We start from the raw sequence: 25,082 nt of genomic DNA on the forward strand, positions 1-25,082 counted from the left end.
CATCTGACCCGAAGGGAACTAATGGATAACAAACTAGATTAATTACTAATTCGGAAAAATAACAAAAATATTGGAACAGTGTGTTTTGTGTATAAGGTGAATCTTGGTTTTTCATGCGAACCAAAATAAGATATATTTTTTTTATTGCCCTTGTAGACAGACGAGCATACGGCCCACCTGATGATGAGTGGTTATCTTCGCCCATGGACTTCAGCAATGCCAGAGGCAGAGCCAAGCCGCTGCCTACCAATTATTGCATACCTTTCATGCAGTCGGTTATTAACTTTATTTATAATACTTAAAATTAAAAGCCATCATGATTTTGAATACAGCGCTATTTACTGACAACGCAATAAATAAACGGTAAATCGAATCACAACAGTTCCAATATAACGGATGAACTATGTTTTGATTAGTTTGAGACTGCTCAAAACTAGTTCAAGAACACGTTCGTTTATGAATCTATACTAATATTATAAGAGATTTGTTTGTTTGTTTGTACTGCCCGTCTGCCTCCAAAGGCAATAAAAAAAAAATTTGAATAGACTCCGAAACTACTGAACCGATTTGAAAAATTCGTTCACTGTTTTGAAGCTACACTATTAACATCGCGTGCCCTGCGAAAACTATTGATGATAGAATAAAATAATGTACTACGACTTTGTAGAACACATCATTGTTTACAAAAAGTATTAAGTAGAGTAGAAGTTTAAATAACTATTATAGTTATACCGCAATAGGTGTTATTTTATTTAAAAAAATAAAACAACGTCATTTTACATCGTTGAAATTTTTGTTAAAGACCCGAGCGGAGCCGGAGCGGGCCGCTTGTATTCCATAAACACATATTTTTATCGATTAACAAATTATGGAACGAGAGTGACGTTAGTAAAATGATTTAGGTTATGAATGAATCTCTGCATTACTCGTTATATTTGGCTTTTTAAGAGCTATATTTTAAAACAGCTACCACTTAGTGTGATGTAAACAGAGGGGCTATATTTTGGAAAGTAATTCACTCGAGAACTTGATTTTTATTTTTGTTATTTCATTTTTACTAGTGAAATCGTATCACGCTTCGCTCTAGATGTCGCGAAATAACCGAAATACATACATTTGGTTGATCTATTCGCACGCTACCTGTCTCGCATAGATGGGACTACGCCAGAAATCATTCCTCAAGTACCAATAACTGTCACAATTTCAACTCAATCGGATCAATCGAGTTAACGACGCGCCAACTAACACATAAACAAATACATAAACCTTACCGAACAATTCACAAGAATATAAATATTCCCATAAATGATATTACTAAAACACTTACATCGTCCTCAAGGGTACAATAATTAATTGAAGTATGTCCTAAATCTGCCTACGTATGCTAATAAAGACATTTCGAATATAAATATCACTCTGATCCTAAAAATCGTCTTAGGAGTGATATTAGAAGCTTTCTGGTACGAATTCGTGATTCTATTTAGACTAGAGTGATAAAATATTCCAAGAGTATTTTATTTTTGTTTTTTATTCGTTTATGTGCTACTTTTTTACATTTTTTTATTGCTTAGATGGGTGGACGAGCTCACCGCCCACCTGGTGTTAAGTGGTTACTGGAGCCCATAGACATCTATAACGTTATAGCGCCACTCACCTTGAGATAAAAGGTCTAAGGTCTCAAGTATAGTTACGACGGCTGCCCCACGCTTCAAACCGAAACGCATTACAACCTACCCGTGCGGACTCACAAGACGGTCCTACCAGCTTAATGTGAAATTAAATGATTATGATGTGGTCAGTGGGTTAAGTGATTTACTTGGTATGCATGAATGAATACATGGCCCGGAGGCGTGCGCGGACGCGGGCGTTGCGAAGTCAACGGCGCCAATGTAGGGTCATCGACCAAGACCGAATCAGTGTCAAACTAACCACACCACATCACGAGAAAGTCTAGCGTCGTACGTACGAACTCGACAACTATACAATAAAATAACAATCAAACGTTTAAGATAACCTTAAAACAGCGGTCGGGGAACCGGGGTAAATTACCCCGAACGGGGTAAAATGAAATTTTGGGGGGTAAAAATGAAACTTTTGTGAGTAAAAAGTATATATTGAAGTGAAACTTCTTTAGAATCGTTGTGATTTCAAGCTCGATGAAACGAAATGGAACGAAACGAAAATATATTTTTTTTTTCAAATTTATCATGGGGGCTATAATAATATATAATATGAATGATGCTAAAAAGAAGCGATTTCGTTATTTTTGTTCTACGCCATGGGGTAATATCAACGTACACAAAAATGTTTTGGGGTAATCTATATATTAATACGTGAAGCAAAAACTTTGTATCCCTTTTTACGAAAATTGCGCGGACGGAGGAGTATGAATTTTTCCACACTTATAGAGAATATAGAGAAGAAGTGCACAATGCTAATATTTTTTTTAATAATGCATAAAAGATACATTAAATCAATAAAGAAAACATTACACACACTACATACCATGTATTTGACGCACACACGCATGCATACTATTTATTGTCAAACTTTTATTCTTGACATCTGGGGTCAAATTGAGAATTTTATAACAGATTAAATATTGTTTGTCTTTATTAATTTTTGTTATAGTGTAGCCTTGGCGAAATTTGTGATTATAAAAATATAAAATACAATTATAATAGTGTACAAACTTACTATTCCAATTAATTATAGTCGAATTTCGACTACTGCAGGACCTCTAGTAATTAAAAAAGTTCCCCGACCGCTGCCTTATAATATTGTAATTGAAGACATGAGGAAATGAAGGGGATTTTTTTTTTTTTTTTTGTCAGGAGGAAATCGCCGGACTTCCGCCCTTCACTGGGGATGGAGGGCGGGGCATGTCGGAGTCGAACCGACTAAAACCTCCTGTCTCTCAACAACCAACGTCCAAACCTCGCATGAGACAAAACTCATGAAAAGGCAAAGGGGGGAAAGTGAAGCGTTTAGTGCGGAGCACATCTCTCCCATCACCCTCCCCCTCGGGACGCCGGACTGGCGGTCGTCGGCGCCACGACCACCAGCCCTCTCGGTCGGCAGGCTATCCGAAGCCCGCCTAGATGGCGCCGGTTAGAATGGTCTATCCTACGGAATACCCCGCTGGGTCAGAACCAGCGTGGGTTGAGGATAGCCGGCCTTCCATCACCCGGATGCTCATGCATAAAACGCGTGCAGAGCAGCTTGCACGTCGTCTTCTTAGGCCCCCTTCGCCGGTCCCCAGGCCGACATGTGAGGGAGACCCGAAACACTTAGAGGGCCAGGGCTTGGGCGAGATCCGCCTCCCTGGCCCCCGCTCGACGACGGCGGGCCTGTGCGCCTCTCACGCGCCCCGCCGCCTCCTTCTGCGAGATGGTGCACTCGCAGAAGTCGAGCATCGCCTTCCACGACTCGTCGTCACCGAGCATCGATGCCACAACACTCGGCAACGACAAGTAGTTTCCTATTTTTGCGCCCGCCACTGATAGTCAGCGGCGAGCGCCTCCGCCTCCAGGACCAAAGGCGGCGTCCCAGCCAGTACACACGCCGCCTCGAAGGAGATGGTGCGATAGCCACGGATGACCCTGACCGCATGGTGCGTTGCGGCCGTTGCAGCAGCTTCGCTACCCCCACGGCCAGGGACTGGCCCCACACGGGCGCCCCGTATAGGGCCATTGATCGCACCACCCCCGTATAGAGACGGCGCGTCACCTGGTCAGGCCCCCCCACGTTGGGCAGAAGCCGGCTTAACGCGCCGGCCACCCCCAACAAACGAGGGACCAGGTTCTGAAAGTGAGCACGGAAGGTCCAACGACTGTCCAGAATGAGGCCGAGGTACTTCAACTGCACCCCGACCTCGATACGGACGCCTCCAACCATGATATGGGCATCGACAGGTGGCACTCTCCGGGGCCTGTGGAACCACATGGCCTCGGATTTACTGAGCGCCACGTCGAGGCCCAATCTCCTGATTTTGCCGACGACATGCGCCACCCCAGCGGTGGCAAGACGAGCAGACTCAGCAAAACTCCCCCCCCGGGCCACGACCAGCGTGTCGTCTGCGTAACAGATTACGCTTAGGCCCGGGAGGAGGGCACCCCTCAGTACCAAGTCATACCCGATATTCCACAAAAGGGGGCCGAGCACCGACCCCTGTGGAACACTGCGCACGACCGGGAACCTGTGCACGATCCCACCGTGTCCGGTACACGAGACCGATCGGTCCTCCAAGTAGGAACCCACCAGTCGGCGAAGGTAGAGAGGCACTCCGTGTCTTTCCAGTGCCCCCCCTATCACGGACCAGGGCAGGGTGTTAAACGCATTGGCGATGTCGAGCGACACCGCCAAGGCCACCCCACCCCTGGAGACGGCTTCTTCCGAGAGAGCCCGTACGCGAAGGATCGCGTCCACCGTTGAGCGGCCCTCTCGAAAGCCATACTGCTCCGCCGACAGATCGGGTCCCACCCCGACCAGATGCTGAATGATGCGGGCCGCCAGAATGCGGTCCAGCAGCTTGCCCACCTCATCCAGCAACACGAATATGATTCAATTTGTTAATTTTGAGAAAACGGGTAACAAACTTTTATTCCTTGTAGTTTTTCTTCGTACATAACTTCTTCATCACATTCTAAATTAATAATTTCTAAAAATAGCCTTTAAAACCGAATTATTAAGGTCTAATATGGTTTATAGGCACATAAAACCTTCATCTAACGTAAAAAATCAAAAATCTTAAAAGTGGTGCTTAACCTCTTCATCCACTCATGTCTACAATTATTAACAGAGACAAGGGGTATCTTGTCTCTTTACAAAAACAAATATATTAGGACACTATCAGGCGGCTTAAAATGATGAAATGTTTTGGTTTTGTATAATTTGGCAAACGTTTTGGATGTTTTTCGTGCAATTACCGTTGTTAATTTACTGTAAACAGACGTCTAATCTCGCCAAGATATCTCACCAGACGAAACGATTTTACTTTGTTTATTAATCTACTTATCCTATTGATTGCGTAATGCAATTAAATTCTAAATTGAACGGTCATAAGCAATGGTTTTTTTTCATGTGTTGTGGGTACTAAAAATACACATATGTTTTTATAAATTACAAGTACACATATACTTCGAAATATCTTTTATAAAGATACTGAGTGCGACTGCAAATCAAACCCAAAACACGAAAGGGTAATCAGGAACTTTAAGCCGCAGACCAAATGTCTGGGTTTTGTGACAAGTTGTAAATGCTGCTTCACGCAAAATTAATTACTATGTTTATCTGTTTACGAGCACACACATTTGTAACATGCTCCTAATATCGCAAATTATATAGTATAATTAAACACGTTACGTATTCGTATTGTCAAGGGGACGATCCAAACTTTGCAACTATGTGGCACCGATCGTGACAGATGTCTGTCATTCAAAACGTTCAATTGGGTTTTTAGCGCAGCGGCGTTCGATATCTGACGAGATACGAATTCGCTATAAATAGTGCTCGACTCGGCATAGCTGAATCGCAAAAAATTATTTTGTTCATTTTTCACTTACGCTGGCGGCCGGTAAATCGATTTAAACACATGCGTCTCGTCTGTGTCGCGGGCAATATCAATAAATCGCTAACAGTGTTTCAATCGCAAGCACTCGTGAAGACACTTAATATTGTGAGTTCAGAAAATGAAAACTTACATCTAGTGGTGCGTTTCACAAAGCGTTTCCTTCATGACATGTTAGCCAGCATACAAGCACGACCTTGGTTGTTCATAGAAAACTTTGATAAAAATGATTATCTTTTGATAGGCAAGCAGTGTTATCTAATTCTTTTAAAATAATTTAGCAAATTTTGCGGTTTTTTTTTAAAGATGTTAATCAAACAATACCGCGGAAGATTTAAAACAATTCCTACACGTATTGAAGGCATCCCGCGGGATTTTAGTCGCGTATTAACTCATCATTAACATTTTCAACATATTCAAACTACGTATTAAATTCTAGACTTACGCCGCGATTTCTTAGGTCAACATATGCAATTCGAAAAAAAAATTAAATTCTAGTCTATAAACTACCAGGCTTTTTATATGTCTATTGATATGTGTAACCCGAACAAGCGAACACACATGTATGTACATAATACATATATAAATATACCCGTCGTCACCGAAGTCATGTGTGTACTGTGTGTGTGAAATCTATCCTATCTGAATGCAGATTGTAAAATATGTTTGTGTGAATTTCCATTTTTCGTGCGGACATTTTTATTATGATTAAGTAAGATAGATATATTCATGCATAAGGTTTCGGATTTGTATTGTTAGCAAAGATTATAATACTATTATTGTTCTAATACCAGTTTCTCTAAATCGCAAAGGCATACATGAATCAGTTCATTCAGGTGCTATTTTTTTTAAATATTATATAATAATAAAATAATGAGGTAACAATTTCTACGAATGTGGATTGTCATTACTTTATTACTAAACAACCTGTGTTTGATACCACGATTACTCGTGGTTAATTATTTGTATTGGCTTACGACAATAGCTCGGTCCAAGAATTTATCGGGCTCCTGCTATACTGTTCGAGAAAGGAGGCGTAATAATCGCGATTTATAATCATCATAAACTAAACAATGAGATATGTGGTCTGTTAGCCAGACCAGATGGACTAATGATCGTCTGCCGAGCTCGTAAAATAATATTAATAAAAATGATGATCAAATTTCTCGACGATGTCAAAGATTTATTTATAAGAGTAGTGGTCGTTCAGTGACCAAAATTCATATCGCATCATGGATGGAAGATTATTTCAACAGCAAAACATTTAAATCCGCATTTAACCCGATTTCTCTGTGAGTTTATGATATTTTTAAAGTATAACCGTTATATTTTATTTCACGTTTTTGAGACATGTATTTTATAAAAGTCTGTTTTTATACATTACTATGGGCCACTGTTCTTTTTGGTGGAAAAATTTCATAAAATCAAACTTCTTTTAAATATACATTATGGATTTTTTATTGTTGGAACGAAGTTCCTTATGGGACATTGCGGAGGGGTACCCTAACCAGGAAAAAACGTCCGTAACGTAAGATTTTTATTAGTAATGCACACAGTATACGACTTAACTTTATAATAACGTACAAAAAATAACATATTTTATAATATATTTTTTATAAATCATTTTTAATAAAATAAAGTTGATAACTTTGTAAAGTAGGTTTTTTTTTTATCAATAAAAAAATCATAATAAAAAATGTATACCCGAATAATTATTTTCTTTATACCTCGAATAGAACTTAAAATTAATATTCTTGTGTGTCCGGTGTCCCACCACACCACACATCTTATTATTGTAGACGGAGATAAGATGAATTATTGTCCTACAAGACCTTAAATGTTTAGCGGAGTCTATAGACATCAACCATCTAACGACTTAAGGTCGCAATCTCTAACGTATTTGTATGGCAATGTGTACAACGTATATGACGCCACCCAGCTCGAGATATGAATTGTAAGGTCTCAGTATTAACAGTACAACCACCTTTCACAGAAGGCTGCCCCGCCCTTCAAACCGAAACACATTACGGCTTCACGACAGAAATAGGCGGGTTGGTGGTAATTACCTGTGCGAACTTACAAGACGTCCTACCATCAGTAAAAATAAATTAAATAGTATATGTAATTAAATAGTAACCCTTTTAAATTGTAGAATAGCTATATATTCGATAAATATTTGTTCAGGTCTGACACTAGATCGTGGCGACATCAGATTGTGCCGTCTAACCCTCGAGCAAGCCTCGGCAGCCAAGTGGCCAAGACCATGAAACTTATTTGTTTGTGTTGATGCTCGAAATTTTTAAATACAGCAATTATTGTAGTCCGTAAAATAGTAAGACAATAAAAACGTTATGCATTGCGACTTTCTCTGATGTGTAACTACGGAAGGGAAACCTTGCGTTAACAGTTAGACGTGAAGAAATCGTCATGGTTTGAACTGAACGAATGTCATTGTTGTTATTTCATTGTCAGGGCAGTATTTAGTTTATTTTCAAACTCTAATAATGTTGCTATTTTGCGATAAAACCGAAAAAATACTGATTAATATTATAAAAAAATATGTAATTTTAGAAAATGAACATACAATTTAAAAATCAGTATTAATGAAAAAACCCATTAAAATTGTTACGTCTAAATAAAACGAATTTGAAGTTGTATATTATGCGCTTTTTGGCAGGAACTTGAGGAATAACAATTAGAATTGTTTTATTTGTTAATATGTATTTGCATATATTGTTTCTTTGGGATATAAACCTGTAATAGCGGTAGAAGTGGTAGAAAATACCCTCTGTTTTGCTGAAACGTTCTTTCGCTTCATCATATCTCATCGCATTTAATTCTGTAATCGTGTTTATTAAACATTCAGATCATAATAATTATTTAGATAAATCAATGTTTTTACCATCGCACCGCCCGCCACCGGAGTAGAGTTCATCCATACTAGCTGGAGCCACTGCGGTCATTCACAGTGCGTTTCCAGAGATCTTTTTTGCCACGTGCCATCCGGCTATGGAATAAGCTCCCCTCCACGGTGTTTCCCAAGCGCTATGAGATGTCCTTCTTCAAACGAGGCTTGTGGAGAGTATTAAGCAGTAGTCAGCGGCTTGGCTCTGCCCCTGGCATTGCTGAAGTCTATGGGCGACGGTAACCATTCACCATCAGGTGGGCCGTATGCTCGTCTGCCTACAAAGGAAAAAAAAAAAAAACTTCCATTTCGTTAGAATTCAATTCACTTCGTTTCATAAATACCAAATAGCGCATTGGCTTAAAAGTCTAGAATCAAACCTACTACATTAATTAAAAGATAATCAAAAAGAAAATAATAATAAGATATAGCACCGTTCAGTTTGCTTATTCCTCTCCCTGCAAGGTTGCCTGGAAGAGATCGCTCTCAGCGATAAGGCCGCCAATTTATGTCACCGTCTATTATAATTTGTTTTATATGCTTACTCTGTACATCTGGTATTAAATAAAGAGTTATATTATATTATTATTATTATTATTATTAAAATAATAATTAAAAATATTCGTGTTTTAACCAAAGTACAAAGGTCTGGGCAAAACAATATCAATTACGTAAATGAAATCTTTAAACATTTCTTGTTTAATCCCGAGGAAAATCGATCGAATCGATGTGCTCTAGGTCCTTTAAATATTATCACGATGAATTTGAAATGGGTGAGTTTCAGTCCAACTCCTGAATCTTTAGTAACACAAATAAATATTTAAAACTAGCAAGTTAAAAAGGAAAACGATAACTTTTAATTATGTAGATCAAATTTCAATAAACAATCGTTTTTTTTTTAAACGCTTTAAACAAATGAAAACTGACTTGAGCTAAAATACAAATTTCCGTCTCCATTATGACTGTTCATGAAACTAATACAATACTAGTCACAGTCCATGTCACACAGAAGCCTGCTGTTGCAATTACTATGGAGATTAACTATTATAATACATACAGCCTTGCTTGGAAGTTTTAATAATGTATTATGACTTTGCAACTTCAAAAATGTTTGTTTTTGGCATGAAACGGAACACAATATTTTCAAGTTAAGTACATGTATGCACTTATTACTAACGTGTTATTATGAACTAGATTACCAATCGGAACCATAACAGGAGACAAATTTGAATTATATCAACCCGAAGCAATTTCTGGGGACCGAGTTGCATAGTTTTGCAAATATCAACCTTTAAAGTGTGCAATATCAGAATCAGTACTTGTCGCAATTTGATTGCAATAATGGCACTACACGGTTTACTACTTTTCGATCTTCTATCCATAATAGGAGTACCCTCAATGGTATTCCCACTGATTCCATCCTGCTTTAGCAATTCAATCAATACCTACCGTTCCAATGGTCATTGTGTGATGACAGTCAAGCACATAAACAATCATAAAACTGTAAGCTTATTCAAATTATAAAATAGTTACATATTATTCCCGGTTGGATGGGTACGGGGAAAATATAATAACAGGTTTGGCTACTAAATGTGATTTTTTTGTCATAATGATATGACCAAAAAAAATGGGTACATATGTATTTGGAATCCAATACATTATACAAAGCAATGTAGATATGTAAATATAAAATATATATTGAAATGGCTACATAATAATGTTACTATACTAGAATTAAATAGTGGATGACCTTGATTTTAAGTTGATTAAAAGTTTTGACAAAAAAACACAATATTTCTTACAATTGATTAGTGTTTTGGTATTTGATTTGTTAAAAATATGTGTGTAGTGCGTGTATATAAATTTAGGCAAATAGGAAACAATTAAGTACCATTTTATTGTGTACAACATTAGCCTGTTTATTGAAAACTTCAAAAACTGACAAATAGATTAAATTATTATAAAAATTAAAGTATCAGTTATGAATGAAGTTTCATCATTATGTGCACATCAATTGACTGAAATAAATAAATGAATAGCTTTCGAGTACAAAACACGGAGAAATATGAGCAGTCTCATTTTCGATTTTAGTTTATAGGTTGACAGTATTAGTGGCAATTAGCAATAATAATTTGATAAACCATGTGCATAAAACCTTACAATTATTCCATTGTTAATAATGCAACAAAGTGAAATTAAAGAAGCAGCTGATTGAAATAAAAGGTTTACATGTGTACGCATAGAAATTTACAATGTTAAGAAAGTGAACCATATTCTTCTATTCTGGATAAGTTGAAAGAAATGAATAAGTGTGAAAATTGAATGGATGAAATCATCCAAATATACTTATATCTTTACAGAAATAATTGTAAAAGAGAATGCAGCTTTGAGTAATCACACAACAAAATGAAATTTGGGTTTGATTAGTACACAAAAGATACCATATAGATATCAACTCAAGTTTGTATGTTGTTAATAAGACAGGTGTTTTTTTTTTACCTGCTATATTAGCTATTCAGTAATTGCTAATTGCTTCCTTAAAATATTAATATCTGAGTTAAAAAGATATAATAACTATCATAGTTTAGTCAATAAAAGGACAACTGTCTGTTAAGTCTGTCTAGTAGTTACTAGACTAATTTGAAGTCTAACCTTTTCACTCATGTCAAGCATTTTTGGATGTCAATAAATCCAAGATTAATGAATATCAAAATCTGCTCTACATACTGCAGTAATGTCATGGTAACTAAGCCATCTCCCGAGTATTGATATTTATCTTATGTATAATTTGTATATATTAATTACTTGCCTTTTATGTACTAAGAATGTCCTTTGAAAATTATTAAAATTTATTTCAAAGACAGAAACTAGTGTTTATTAATATGTTGCTGAAAACAGACAACCCGAGGCACTACTACTATTGATTTTAATCATTTAAAATAACTATGATTACATTCCAAGCTCTTTTTTACTCATCAAATAGATTTCTAGATTGGTCCTAGATATAGGTAAGCTTAATTGGCAAGGTAATGTCTTTACTTAAGCAAGATTTAAAGTTAAATAATATACAATCTGACAATTTTGAAATTCAAGTGGTATCAAGTTAACCAATGGTGTTTAATTAAATTTTAATTTGTTCAAATTATATAGCAGATCTTACCTCTTTAACTGTCTCTAACTTTTGTTTCTGATCTGGATCAGCGTTAGGACCGATAGCAACAGCGACGTATCTATTAGACCCGTCTGGTTTAGGACCAGCAGGAGATGCGTCTTTAGCTGCGAAGTTCCTAACAGCGGGCTCTTCTATTGCGTCAACAGGAGGCTTGCTGGGACCTCGAGAAGAAGATACAGAAGGTGCAACATCAAACTGCGGTCTCTCGAGAACTTTCATGCCCATGTCTTCGTCTATCTTAGCCTTAAGTCTGTTTCTGTCCTCAACTATGTGTGGGTCGTCACCTTCTTCGCCATGCCGAACGATACCGACCACAGGAAAGTCTCCCACATCGTTTTGAGCGAGTGGCGGAGGCATTAACAGCTCTGGACCCGCTTTCTGAATACGTTTGTACACATTGTAAACACTGTCATTCACACTGCTCGAACTTTTAAATTCAGGTAAATAAAACAGAGCTCCTAACCACACGATTCCGAACGTCAAAAGTACAGAAACAATCAGATATTTCTCTCTTATACGGAACGACCGCCGAGATATGGACGGGACGGGTACCCCGTTAACAAACCGCTGATACGTAGGTAAAATTCCCGTCATGTTTATCAGTTATTACGAATCTACCCCTAATATTCTAAAAATATAAATAGAGACAGTTCGACACACAACCGTCAGCCCCAATCGGCAGTCGCCATTAAACTTAAGTCATTTCAACGCAGGGCTGCCAGGCGTTGAAACTTTTGCATTTCGTTGGAATTGTTCGTGTTGAAGTGTTTTCTGAATAAAACTACGGTAGCAAAATTTATTTCAGATTACATTATGAAGTTTCACAAAGCTGTTTCGGCTTAGATCTACTTCTCTACTACTATAGATTCACTGTTTATATTAAAATGAATAATAATATCTGGAATGTTTCACTATTTCATCTTACATAAGATTCTCAATACACTTGTTATAATTTATAAATTTTAAGTTTTATAATAAATAAATTAATTTGATTTATAAATGATTACACTGTTCGTTACATAGAAACAAAAGGGTCTTATAGTAAACATTGTGAGTGTGCCATACTTTGACACGTTTAAAACTTTCCAATAAAATCGGTAAAAATTTTTGGGAGTATTTTTTTTTTGGCAGCTCTAGTCACCAATCGAAAGTCAAATAGTGTAGTGGTACCTAGCCAACTGTACTAAACAATCAAATAATCTTTTTGGTAATCTTTTTCAGGCATATAGAAATAATATTTTGGTTTATGAATCTATCAGTTCGAATTATATGTATGTTTATTACAATTTTGAACTTAAGTCTTGCCAACGAAATATTGTTATATTTATTTACTTTTTCCATTAATTATTTATTTCATTAATTAAATATTTGGTCCGAATGAAATCATATTACAGTATGCAGTTTTAGGACCGTCTACCCAAGTTTTGATTCTTAGAAAACAGACTATTTTCATAAGATTCTATGATACTATGATCTATCTACATATAATATATCTTCAGCTTATTTTGTTCGATTCATTATGCATTGATTCGAATTTAAAGCAAATCGGTTCAAGTAAAGAGGCATTTTTATTAAACTGCATCACAGCACTATTTTCATTTTCTACAAAGATTAGATATAGATTACCTATTTATACTAAGATTAGGTAAAAGATCAGAGAACTTATCTTTGGCGCTGTGATCGCGTATATTTAATATTTGAAAATTAAATTATCAACGGGTAATTCTGTTTTTTATATTATAGAAATAGATTTAAATAAGTAGTTATTTTTGTCACTCTTTTATTAAAAATAAAATAATTAATACGTAGTAGAATAGTTTGCGAAATGAATTGGGTTTAGCGCCATCTCTTGAGTATCAAATAAACAATTACCAAAGTATCATTATAATTCAGCGTTGTAGGTAATGACTCGAACTTTTCATTAAAAATAGGTTTTATTTAAGTAAAAGATAGATGTCACTCGACGCAATGACGACGAACAATTTCTGAATTTCCAAAATATGCGAAAGCTTCAAAACTTTCAACTGTTGGCAAGATTAGTATTTCCGTTCTTAGCGTATTACCTACAACTAGGCGTTGATTCATGCAGTATCATCATCCTACCGTATTTCTACTGAAAAGCAATAAAAATACTTCTCGGTTTTAGGGTTATTCGAATGCCATGTACAGGAATCACGCTTCCTTGACCTTGTTTTGAAATACTTAGGTGGTTGCATTTAATTGGTGGTCAATCGCTTACATAACACATTCTCTTAGGCAAATAAAAACTGTTGTCTTAAGAGATCCGATAAGATGAGATTTGTTAATATGAAGGAAAAATAGTTCACATCTTGAAGTTGAGAAGAAATATTTGCATTGGATTTTATGGTGATACGCCGATATTTTAAGAAGTCAGATATTATTTTGATTCGTCCGTGTTTGTGCTTCGGGAATACATTTAGAGTACTCAGATTGTGGTGATATTGGAGTAATATTGAAGTGTTTCTGTCGATCATGGGTAATATGGTTGTTTATATCTTTGCCTGACTTTGAAGGCAAAAAAACCTTGAAAATAATAGTTGAAGCATTTGTTATAGGAATAATAAAACCAAAGGACATAGATAATGTGTTTTTACTATTTTATTTAAGTAATAATACTTCTTTTAAAAAACGATTTCAACCAACGTTGATTTAATTTAATAATATAAAAATACTTAATTAAACGCTACATAACTGCTTTATAGACTAAGTTATAAATTTATTCCCGGGTGAGATCAGTCGTTTCTTATGCGTTGTATTCAAATACATAATTTCATACACAATCATAATGTATTACAGTCCATAGAATATTCAGAGCTTTTAATACGAAAATTAATGATCTACGAACGAGGTTTAAACCTAGACATGTAGTAATCACAATCCGTGCAGTACATGGCTGGAGATGTGACAATTCTTTTACGGCACAAATTACAAGGAGTCTTATCTCCACTGTTGTCCACACAGGGGTATGGATTGAACTGAAGAGGCACCGGTGAATCTGTGCCGCCTTTTGTGCCTGGCTCAAACGATACAGATTTTTTCTGCAATTGCTTCAAGGCTGGCACGTGTTGATACGAATTATTATTATAATTATTTTGTGTATATTGAAATTGACCATGTTGTTCGTTGTTAGATGTTTCAACGTTTTGATTATACATCGGACGTTGCGCCGGAGGGTACGGCCTCGTGTCTACAGCACGCGGTTGACTCGCATTATCGACATAATAATTGGTATTCAGTTTCTGGTATGTATTGTTATTGTAACCGTCAACAGGGACATCACCATGCGGCGGCGGAACTCTTTGATAAGGCGATTGGTTATAATGGTTCGCGTTCGTTTGCGGAAATCGACTAGAATATTCAGCAGTCATGTAGCTCGTCGGTGGGTTGTGGTAGTTTTGGTATGCGGACGTATTGCTCGGTACGCTCTGGTACGGTAATGTGTTGCTTTGTGAAACAGTGTTGCCATACTGACGATTGATATTGTGACTATTGTTAGGTATATTGGAAGACGTCGAATTTTGGGGTAATCTGTGGTAATACGCGTTCGTAGGCAATTGATTAATTTGAGCGCGTTGGTTTGGTGGGTATTGGTTAGGAACGTTCCGTTGCAAGTTTGCGGCGTGTTTTATCGGGTAGGTGGCGTTTTGCGCGGTCGGCGTCAGTCTATTCACAGGGTTTTGACTAAAGTTCGGTGGGCTCGCGTTACTCTGGTTTGAATAAACTGGCGGCGGCTGCGTGTACGGTATCGGGCTCTGAACATTTTGAGGTACACTCGTCGGCAATGATTGGTATATTTGATTGCCGTTTATTGCGTTTGGCGTTTGATTGGGCGGTGCTGTAGGACTTGTACCGTACACTCCAACACTTTTCTGCACGTTATACTGAGGTTGGAGTCGCGACTGCGCCGTCTGGTATGTCGGGTAAGTGTTCTGGAGACGGACGTATTCCGCGTGGTTTCCATCGGCACCGACGAACGAGTTCTGCGAGAGCGAGGAAATGGTAGACCGCGACGACTGACTGTCGAATGAATCTTGCCGCTGCAACGCGGGCTTTTCCGATTGTAACGGCATCGTTGTCAGCTCTGGCTTATTCATAGCAGATTTCAAAACCCTTTCTAAGATCGGATTAGGGATATAGCTATCGTCTTCTTGATCTTCAGCGGTCGAAACTAAAATCACCTGATCACAGAAAGAGACCGATTTCTTTTTAGGTTTACTTCGATCGGAATATGTATTATGAACGGGTCTCTGATCCGCTATCTCTTGGTCCATTTGTTTCGCATCAATGGATGAGGACGATGCTCTTCTGCTGTAAATACCGATATTACATTGATCGGAACAGTTTATGACGTCTCGGGTTCCGCTCATCCCCGCTAATGAAATATGCGGTCTTTCGTTATCCGGATGTGCGTTCTGTGTGTTGTTTTCAAATCTGGACGCAATGTTTCTAACGTTGATGTTGTTCTCGATAGTTTTCTCTGAAGGACTGGACAGCTGGCCTTCTAGAGACCCAGATCTTTTAAGTTTCAACGCAGCTTGCAGTTCTCTAACTAAATTATCGCCAGTGTGATTAACTGTTTCAACTTGATGCGGTTTAGTCAGATTTTCGTTTTTAAGAATTTGGTTACGCTTCTCTTGCAACTGCGCTAACAGTGTGCCCTGTGGTGCTTGTGTTTCATTTGTATTTGAAACTTCATTTATATTTTGTATTTTCTGCAGTTCCTCTTGCAGCGGTGTTAAATCTATCGGTGGTGGAGGTGGCGGAAACTCTTCACTAGGCTGACGTGAATGACTGACAGAATTCATGGGACTGGGATAAGGGGGCAGCTCAAATGTTGGCGGTGATCTACTCATAGGCAACGCGCAATCAACCACGTCCATGCCGTTGTCAAATGCCAAGTTCATGTTTTGAATGTTGTTATGCGAGGGCTGTATTGGTGGCATGAGGTCTCTCTTCACAGGGCTTTGTTCTTGGTGGATCATGGCTTTTGTGACAACAGTATGAAAGTTTTGTGACTGCGGACTCTCCATTATATCATAATGATTAACGTGTGAATCGTCGTAGGAATGTAGGAAAGGCATAGATTGTGGTTCATCTCCGTATTGTTCAGAGAAGCCACCGTCTTCCTCTATTTCGGGGCAGTAGTTGTCATTATTGTGATCCACATATCCGTACTTAGTTCCGCTAAGCTGGGATGTGGTGCGCACCGGTGGTGGTGGAGGAACTTTAGCAGCGGTCAATATTTTACCGGCGCTACCATGAAAACTCTTGCGCATAAGCTTACTTCGTTCCAAGTTAGGGTTCGTCCCACTTGCAGCAGAATACTCCAAGTGCCCCTCGGAGAGATAACCACTTAAAGGAGATTTATCATCGTTCGTCTTTCGTCCTACGTCAGTGTCGTCAACGGAGGAGACACGTTTTTCTTTATTAGAATTTTCTTTGTTGCCGTCAGCACCCTCTGTTAAATCGGGCATCGATCGGTTTTTCCTTCGTATCAATCCTCCCATTAATAACTTTCTTCGAATCTTGTGTTGCTTTTTATTAGTCTTTTTGTCTTCGGTTACTTCTTCCTTTTTTTCTGCCGTGACAGTTATTTCCTTTCTTGCCCGGCTTCTGTCTTCGCTTCTCGATCGTTTTTCTCTACCTTTCTCCTCGTCACGCGACTTGTGACGAGGCGGCCGCTCACGGGTCACATTGTCAATGTCATCGTCTATGTTTTTTGGAGATTTCTTCGAGTTTTTCTTTTTGGGCAGCGTTGCGTATATTTCAATGGTGACCGGTGAGTTTTCCAATCCACTTTTTGTATTCCTCACGGGAGCCGTTTGCTGCGCTTCTGATATTCGGGACATGCCTCCCATTCTCCTTTGAAGATTACGAGACCGCATCACGCAAGTGTTCTGTTTCATTCGTGCGAATGCCATCATGTGAGGATTGTTGTAAGGAGCATCCATGGCCTCGCGGGATTTTGCTATAGCGGCGTCACAGAGTACCAAAGCTGTTTCAAAATCCGCCGCCTCTTCGGCTTTACGCGCTTTCTCTAAAAGCGCATCAGCTTCTGAACACAGCGCTTCACAATCACCTCGTGTTTTTATCTCCGGCATTTGTTGTGCACGTTGCAAGTTATGGCGCAGTCCCTGCTGAAGCGGTAAGCTGTCTGTCGATGAAAGCGAATACGAATCATAGCCGGCATCGCATGAACCACCACTTGAGAGTTCCCCTTTGCGAGTGGGACTACTTGGAACACTCCCAGGGCCGCGACCCCTAGTGTACATGTACGGGCTTTCTGCTGTAGAGGACGAGGCTGACGATGCACTGTTACGATCGCCACTCCAGTTGCCAGAATCTCTTCTAGCCCGAGGTCGTTCATTAGAGTCCGATGTGGAGCCCGTGCTGAGACTTCGCACTAACGGAGCTCGCCTGGCGGCTTGTGCGTCTAAAATGTTTGCACTCTCCATGACCTTTCTATTCATGTAATCGCTATCATTGTCTGGTCCCGGAGTGACAGCTCGTCTCGCGTACCCATTAGCCGGGCGTTCCGGCGCAGGTGTAATAGCGCGTCTGGGTTCTGGCGCGGGGAACGGCACGACGTCTTTCGGTGCATTCCTGGTGTCGCACGGCGTTCCATCGACCGCTGCGTAAAGTAATAGCAGAGGTTGAAATCTTCCTCTTCTACATTTATCGACCACGTAAGACCACTCCGGGCCAATTTCTTTCACGTCAGCGTCGTCGAAGTATATCCATAGGCGCAATTTGCTATGAAAAAAGAACGTTGAGTAGTGTTTCCCGTAATAAGTCACAATTCCAACGAGATGATGAGTGGCTCGGGCGGCCCAAGCCCGATCGACGCAGGCATGGAATGCGTCAGTGGGCCGCAGCTCTGTGCCGATGGCTGCATATACGGCGGCAACATGCTCTGCAGAAGGACGCTCTGAATCCCACACCATCCCGATCGACACCACTTCAGGGCGATTCATCAAAGTTCGGCAAATTTGTATTTTAGCACCACATGCGTTCTGAAAACAATAAATGGTTTAAATAAGTAAATGCTATACTGAATTTGCGTTGGTATTAAATAGATATTTGATATTTTTATTCAAATTATTGCTATGAAACTGGTCGAAAAATAAAGACAAGAGTACTATGTAGGTATATTATAGATATGACTGTGTAAGTAATGTCTTAATATTTAATGTCCTTTCGTGTACTTACAGGACAATCTCTGATGTCACCCATTCCGCCAGCCTTTTTTAACAAAAGACCAAAGCTATCTCCATGTTCCCCTAAAGCTGCCTGAGCTGTCAAAGCTGTAGCTGACACGTAGTGTACCATCTGCGGAAAAGCAAATTAAAGATTATTCATTACATGATTCTTAATCGTTTGCTTGGTAGCTATTATATTATCAAATAGAGAGGGACTATATTATTGCACTCCAAAACATAATTAACATTGAAAATAAGTCAAGATAAGTAATAAGGTAAGTATAGTTTGTACAATAGGGGGTCTTATAAAAGCGATCTCTTTTAGTCAACCGTGTTCATCTAGGGATATTCAGAAAGGATACGGCAAATATGTAGCAGTGCTATTATTAACAATATTCAGAGAGATCTATCAATATAGACCAAACCTTTAAACATCTATACTAATATATAAATCTACAGTGGTTTTACGGATGTTCCGATATAACTACTGAACCATGTATCCGATTGATTTGAAACTTGGTATCCATGTAGAAAATACATGTACTTAATGGATAGGCTAATATTAATATGAGTGTTGGACTCCCTAATAACAATGACAATAAATAATAATGTTATTTTTAAATGCGTAGCGAAGCAGGTGAGTACGGCTAGTATTCTTATAATGAAGAGAAAAAAATAAACAAAAAAAATATTAACCGACAATAAATATATTAATAACCATATCAATTACTTACCAATTTACTTACATACACACAATTAGATTACTTTTCTTTTAATCAATAAAACATTATTATATCAGACTAGCTGTATCCGTCCGCTTCGCTGGCCATTTAAAATTAACATTATTATTTCTCACCCCCACAAAGATTGTCATCATTAACGCCCCCGCAACTGGTGTAGGCTATCCATTAAGTACATGTATTTTCTACATGGATACCAAGTTTCAAGTTAATCGGTGCATGGTTCCGTAGTTATAACAGGACATCCGTAAAATCACTGAAGATTTGTATATTATTTATACAGTATAGATTATATACACACCTGGGTGAAGGGCAGTGGTTCAGACGTAGCCTGGCATGCACCACATACAGATTGCTCAACGAGCATCATCGCGAACTTGCGGTGTGGCACACAGTGTGGGGCTCTGCAGGCATCGTCGTCCCTCCTGTCCCCCGCGGCCGCCACGTGAGCATGGACCCTCAACAGAAGATGCTCGAAGCACTCGCTAGCGTCCGCCATGCAGCCTAATTGAAACCTTGCCCCACCACCTCCTAAAGCTCGGCGGAGGGCGTCCGCAGCGGGCGCGCGTTCCGCGGACCATTGTAGCTGTGAGAATAGTTCCTGTGGACAATGGAAAACAATATTCATAAGCAACTAGGTAATTTTAAATGATATACCTGCAACTTATCATTTTAAAATCAGTATTTGTATTGGAAAAAGTAAAACAGTATTACTATGATATTGTAGCATATTTATTTATCAAACATCTTATAGTTCACATCTATATTTATGTATACTAATATTATAAAGCTGAAGAGTTTGTTTGTTTGAACGCGCTAATCTCAGGAACTACTGGTCCGATTTGAAAAACTATTTCAGTGTTAGATAGCCCATTTATCGAGGAAGGCTATAGGCTACCTAACTTCACGCTAAGACCAATACAAGCGGAGCACCAATAAAGAATGTTTCAAAATCGGGTTTTTTCCCTTTTGAGAGCTTCCGCTGCGTGCGCTGCAGAAACGATAAAAGTTTTGCTAAAATAATGTGTGACAGAATTGTTCCCCTTTAAAAGATCTGAAAAAAAGTCCAGGATAGCATATATCTATATGTTAAGGTTGGCTCACTATAACGTTTTTTATGCTAACCAAATTTGTTCTAAAATAAAGCATTATTTGTGAACTATTGATACTAACCTATTACTTTGACATATTATTATGTTAAATAAGCATAAAAGTATCCAACTATTTAGGTACATACATGACCAGTCAATACAGTATTGTTTATGAGTACGATTTCTCTGATAAAAAAAAAAAAACTAAACCACAATCTCTTTATGATGAAAACCAATTTCTTATTTCGGTTTTCGTCCCTACCGTTTTAGAGATAACGTCGTTTATTCTAAAAATAAAAGTACAAACCAGTATTGTACGGTTAAAAGCTGAGTTATAGGTCAGAAACTCCTCGTGACCCAGCCGAGTTGATCGCTTGTCGCACAAACGTGTTTTTCGGGCTTCATTTTAATTTCGTAACCGGTCGCCGTTAACTAAATAGTAGAAACGTCGCTTAGCACACGGCTGGATTTTCATTTTTTTATCTTTGCTTTGTGCGATTTTTTTAGATTTTTTTTATCTTATTGCTTAGATGTATAGACGAGCTCACAGCCCACCTGGTGTTAAGTGGTTACTGGAGCCCATAGACATCTACAACGTAAATGCGCCACACACCTTGAGACATAAGTTCTAAGGTCTCAGTATAGCTACAACGGCTGCCGCGCCTTTCAAACCGAAACGCATTACTGCTTCACGGCAGAAATAGGCAGGGCGGTGGTATCTACCCGCGCGGACTTACAAGAGGTCCTACCACCAGTAATCTATTTAACGTTAGCTAGCAGCTTTGATAGAAAACATTTAGAATTTTACTCTAATTTTTCTATACACAAAACCCATTCAATACTGGTTAGTTTAATCAGTATTTAAAGATGAACAATTGTTTAACAAAGCTTTAAGGTAGCTTTAAGCCGGACGCAGCTTGCGTCGTGCCTTCCGGTTGTGATGCATTTAGCGGGAGCTTGTAACTTCGACTGCCTTGCATTTATTATTAATTGAAAACCAAATAATAATAAAAAAATACATGAGCTATATTAGAATTGAAATAATTTAATTCGAAAGATTGTTATGTTAAGTCCTTGCCAATGCCGATAATTGCAACTGATTCTTTTTTTTTATTGCTTAGATGGGTAGAAGAGCTCACAGCCCACCTGGTGTTAAGTGGTTAAGCCCATAGACATCTACAACCTAAATGCGCCACCCACCTTAAGATAAGTTCTAAGGTCTCAAATATAGTTACAACGGCTGCCCCACCCTTCAAACCGATACGCATTACTGCTTCACGGCAGAAATAGGCAGGGCGGTGTTACCCACCCGCACGGACTCACAAGAGGTACTACCACCAGTATAAAGCATAAAGTATTCTCTTGTTCTATAAAACTTAAAAACGATTTAAATTGATAATTTAACGATGTAAGATTAACAATGGGACCTAACGACTGTAGCGGATTCGTTTTGACATCGATAAATCTTTATTTCATTTGCTTTTTTATAGAAATCGAATCGGCACGTACAGGTTAAACGAGTGATAATAATTAACGGTACAGTAAATAAACTGTTTTATAACGGAGTAATTTGTTAATTCTTTGATTAGGAAATTTTATATAACAGCAAAATAAAGCTAAAGAAAACTTTTGTAGTGGTTTTGTACAGGATTGAATATCCGAACGAGTTGGGCACCACCGCCCTGTCTGGTATAGTAGACTAGCGGATAAGTCGAGAGGGTTCTGGTTTGAAAGGAGTGACAATCGTATTCAAGACAATTGATACTTTCACTTGGATTGGACTTTAGCACGTAAATTTTTCACAAATCTAAGTATTATTATTATTATTATTTTTTATTGCCTAGTTGGATGGACGACCTCACAGTCCACCTGGTGTTAAGTGGTTACTGGAGCCCATAGACATCTACAACGTAAATCCGCCACCCACCTTGAGATAGGTTCTAAGGTCTCAGTATAGTGACAACGGCTGCCTCACCCTTCAAACCGAAACGCATTACTGCTTCACGGCAGAATTAGGCAGAGTGGTGGTACCTACCCGTGCGGACTCACAAGAGGTCCTACCACCAGTGAAAATATCTTAGTTACTCGCTTGGTAGCACAAAGGACTATTCCAGCTACGTCCGGACGGATAGGTGAGCTCACGGGCTCAACCTGAGAGAATTTACTAACACTAGACCTAGCAATAGCAATGGTTCGCAGAATCTACTACCGGATCGGAATTGCAACCCACTGATAAGATCCGGCGAGAAACTCAGCGGACGAAGAAACCACTGCTTATTGGCGCAAGTCAATGAAGTTCATGGCAATCAACAAACAACAAAGTAAATATTTTACTAAGTTTATGTGCTTAAGTGGTATCTTGGTAAGGCAGGTATTTATTGTATATACATGCTATTTTACAATGGAAATATACATCGCATTCATGCAAATACATTTGCAAATGGCGCTGCATTGCAAATATTTAATTACAAATGCTAATAGTTTTAATTAAGTTTAACTAGAAACTAACAGGACAGAGGCTTTACTAAGTGACTATTAAATAGACGTTTTTTTTGCCCAATTCCTTATTGCCAAAGAAATAAAAACGAAATTATCTGTCTAAATAAGTACAAATATCTTTCTCAAAATATTATTATGAACTTTGAGCCGTACGCTTTATGTAAAAGAAGCTTATTAAATTTCTGCAAAGCAGTAAGTACATTATTTTAATAGGAGCAAAAAAGAAATATACTGTGAGAATGCGGTTAGAATTTCGCACAGCATTATGGCGTGAGACTTCCCAAAGGTAGCACACAATCATGACCCTGCTTCTCGTGATTTCTGTTTGCTTTAGTACTTGTCTGTTAGTGCTAAATATCTACACTACTTACTTATTGTAAAAGGATTTATCAATGAGGCTTAAAGTGGACAAGGAGAGCCATAGAACGGGCTCATTAACCAAAATCGGGAGCGACTTAGAAGTGAATAAATGTGATCTGATATTTATAATTTTAAATATATTGTTCTCTAAGAATCCAAACAATTTCTAGAAACTCATTCTTTCGATATTATTTTCTTTCCTAGCCGCTTTACGTTAAATAACAATAAAATAATACGAGATCTTATAATTAATATCTATTCCTTTGTTATAAGATAACGGAAATCAATTAATTGCTCTCTTCTTAATCCGTCTCAAATTTCTAATCGATTAATTAAGTGCAAAGCTTTTTGTAATTATAAATCTTCACAGTTGTATAAGAAAATCAAACAAATCGGTATTATTTACCAAGCAGGAGTCCTACAGCAGGACGTGATATTTTTACATAGAAAACCCACAAAGTTCCTTAACGATTCAACTCATAAATATTAATAATAAATTAAAATCATAAAAGTGTATACGTCATACGTGCTTGAAATATGAATAACAAATTACTATAAAGGTTTTTCTGTTATCTTAGCGATCGTCACGGAGTCGGAGACAATAGTCCGTCTTGAATGTATTTGACGGCTACTTAAATTGACATGTAAAGTAAATAGTCATATAAGTTTGGTAAATAGTCATCTGCGCTTTGATAATGGTTAGTAACAAAATTAAAAACCAGATTGTAACGAGTATTATGAGCCCGGACGGAAAAGTATTATCCTCTTTATTTTTACCGCGAAGTAGCTATGTGTTCCGGTTTTAAAGGTGTGACACTCATTGTTCATAATAATACCGCCTTCGAGCTCACGTCTCAAGGTTGTGATGTCTAAAGACTGTTACAGGAGTAACCACTCAACATCAGAGCTTTTTTTTTATTGCTTAGATGGGTGGACGAGCTCACAGCCCACCTGGTGTTAAGTGGTTATTGGAGCCCATAGACATCTACAACGCAAATGCGCCACCCTCCTTGAGACATAAGTTCTAAGGTCTCAAGTATAGTTACAACGGCTGTCCTACCCTTCAAACCGAAACACATTACTGCTTTACGGCAGAAATAAGAAAGGTGTTGGTACCTACCCGCGCGGACTCACAAGAGGTCCTACCACCAGTAAAATCGTGCTCACCTGTCTTTAGATCTCTATCATTTTTCATTTAGATCAAGTCAAATGGAGATCAGTATTATCATTTTTTGTACGACTTTTAAATTCAAGTCGTGTATTTTATTAGCAAGCACCCAAGTATTCTGATGAAAATCTTACAAATTGGTAATTGTTATATTATAATAGGAGAATATATAGTTGACAATGGCGGGTTAATATTGAGCACGAATCTCAATATTACGTAATAGAAACAATGCAATAATAAAAGCGCTAAAATAAGCTTGGAAGCAGATTTATTTGGGATATGGATTGGGATGGTGTGACCCTTATCCGTAAGCACCATACGACGGAAAAAAAGCTGTCAACAATCATACTCAACTTTT

General features: G+C 38.3%; 2 protein-coding genes across 11 annotated transcripts in view; both read right to left on the reverse strand.

Annotated features, from left to right (window-relative positions):
• The window catches only part of LOC114239688 (mannosyl-oligosaccharide alpha-1,2-mannosidase IA), an 86,845-nt gene extending 74,500 nt beyond the window's left edge, over nt 1-12,345 (reverse strand). The window contains exon 1 of the mRNA XM_089730061.1: nt 11,635-12,345. Coding sequence (XP_089586187.1) covers nt 11,635-12,240 — 606 coding nt within the window. The 5' untranslated portion in view covers nt 12,241-12,345. The remainder of the gene's footprint in view (nt 1-11,634) is intronic.
• Nucleotides 12,346-14,243: 1,898 nt separating this feature from the next.
• Nucleotides 14,244-25,082, reverse strand: part of ec (ubiquitin specific peptidase echinus) — a 124,113-nt gene continuing 113,274 nt past the window's right edge. For all 10 annotated transcript variants that reach the window (XM_028170261.2, XM_028170269.2, XM_028170267.2 and 7 more), the window contains 3 exons: nt 19,908-20,207; nt 18,877-18,996; nt 14,244-18,680 (listed from right to left, as the gene is read on the reverse strand). In XM_028170261.2, coding sequence (XP_028026062.2) covers nt 14,505-18,680; nt 18,877-18,996; nt 19,908-20,207 — 4,596 coding nt within the window. In that variant the 3' untranslated portion in view covers nt 14,244-14,504. The remainder of the gene's footprint in view (nt 18,681-18,876; nt 18,997-19,907; nt 20,208-25,082) is intronic.

This window comes from Bombyx mandarina, chromosome 09 (assembly GCF_030267445.1).
Source record: "Bombyx mandarina strain Sakado chromosome 09, ASM3026744v2".
In the NCBI taxonomy this organism is placed as follows: Eukaryota; Metazoa; Arthropoda; class Insecta; order Lepidoptera; family Bombycidae; genus Bombyx; species Bombyx mandarina.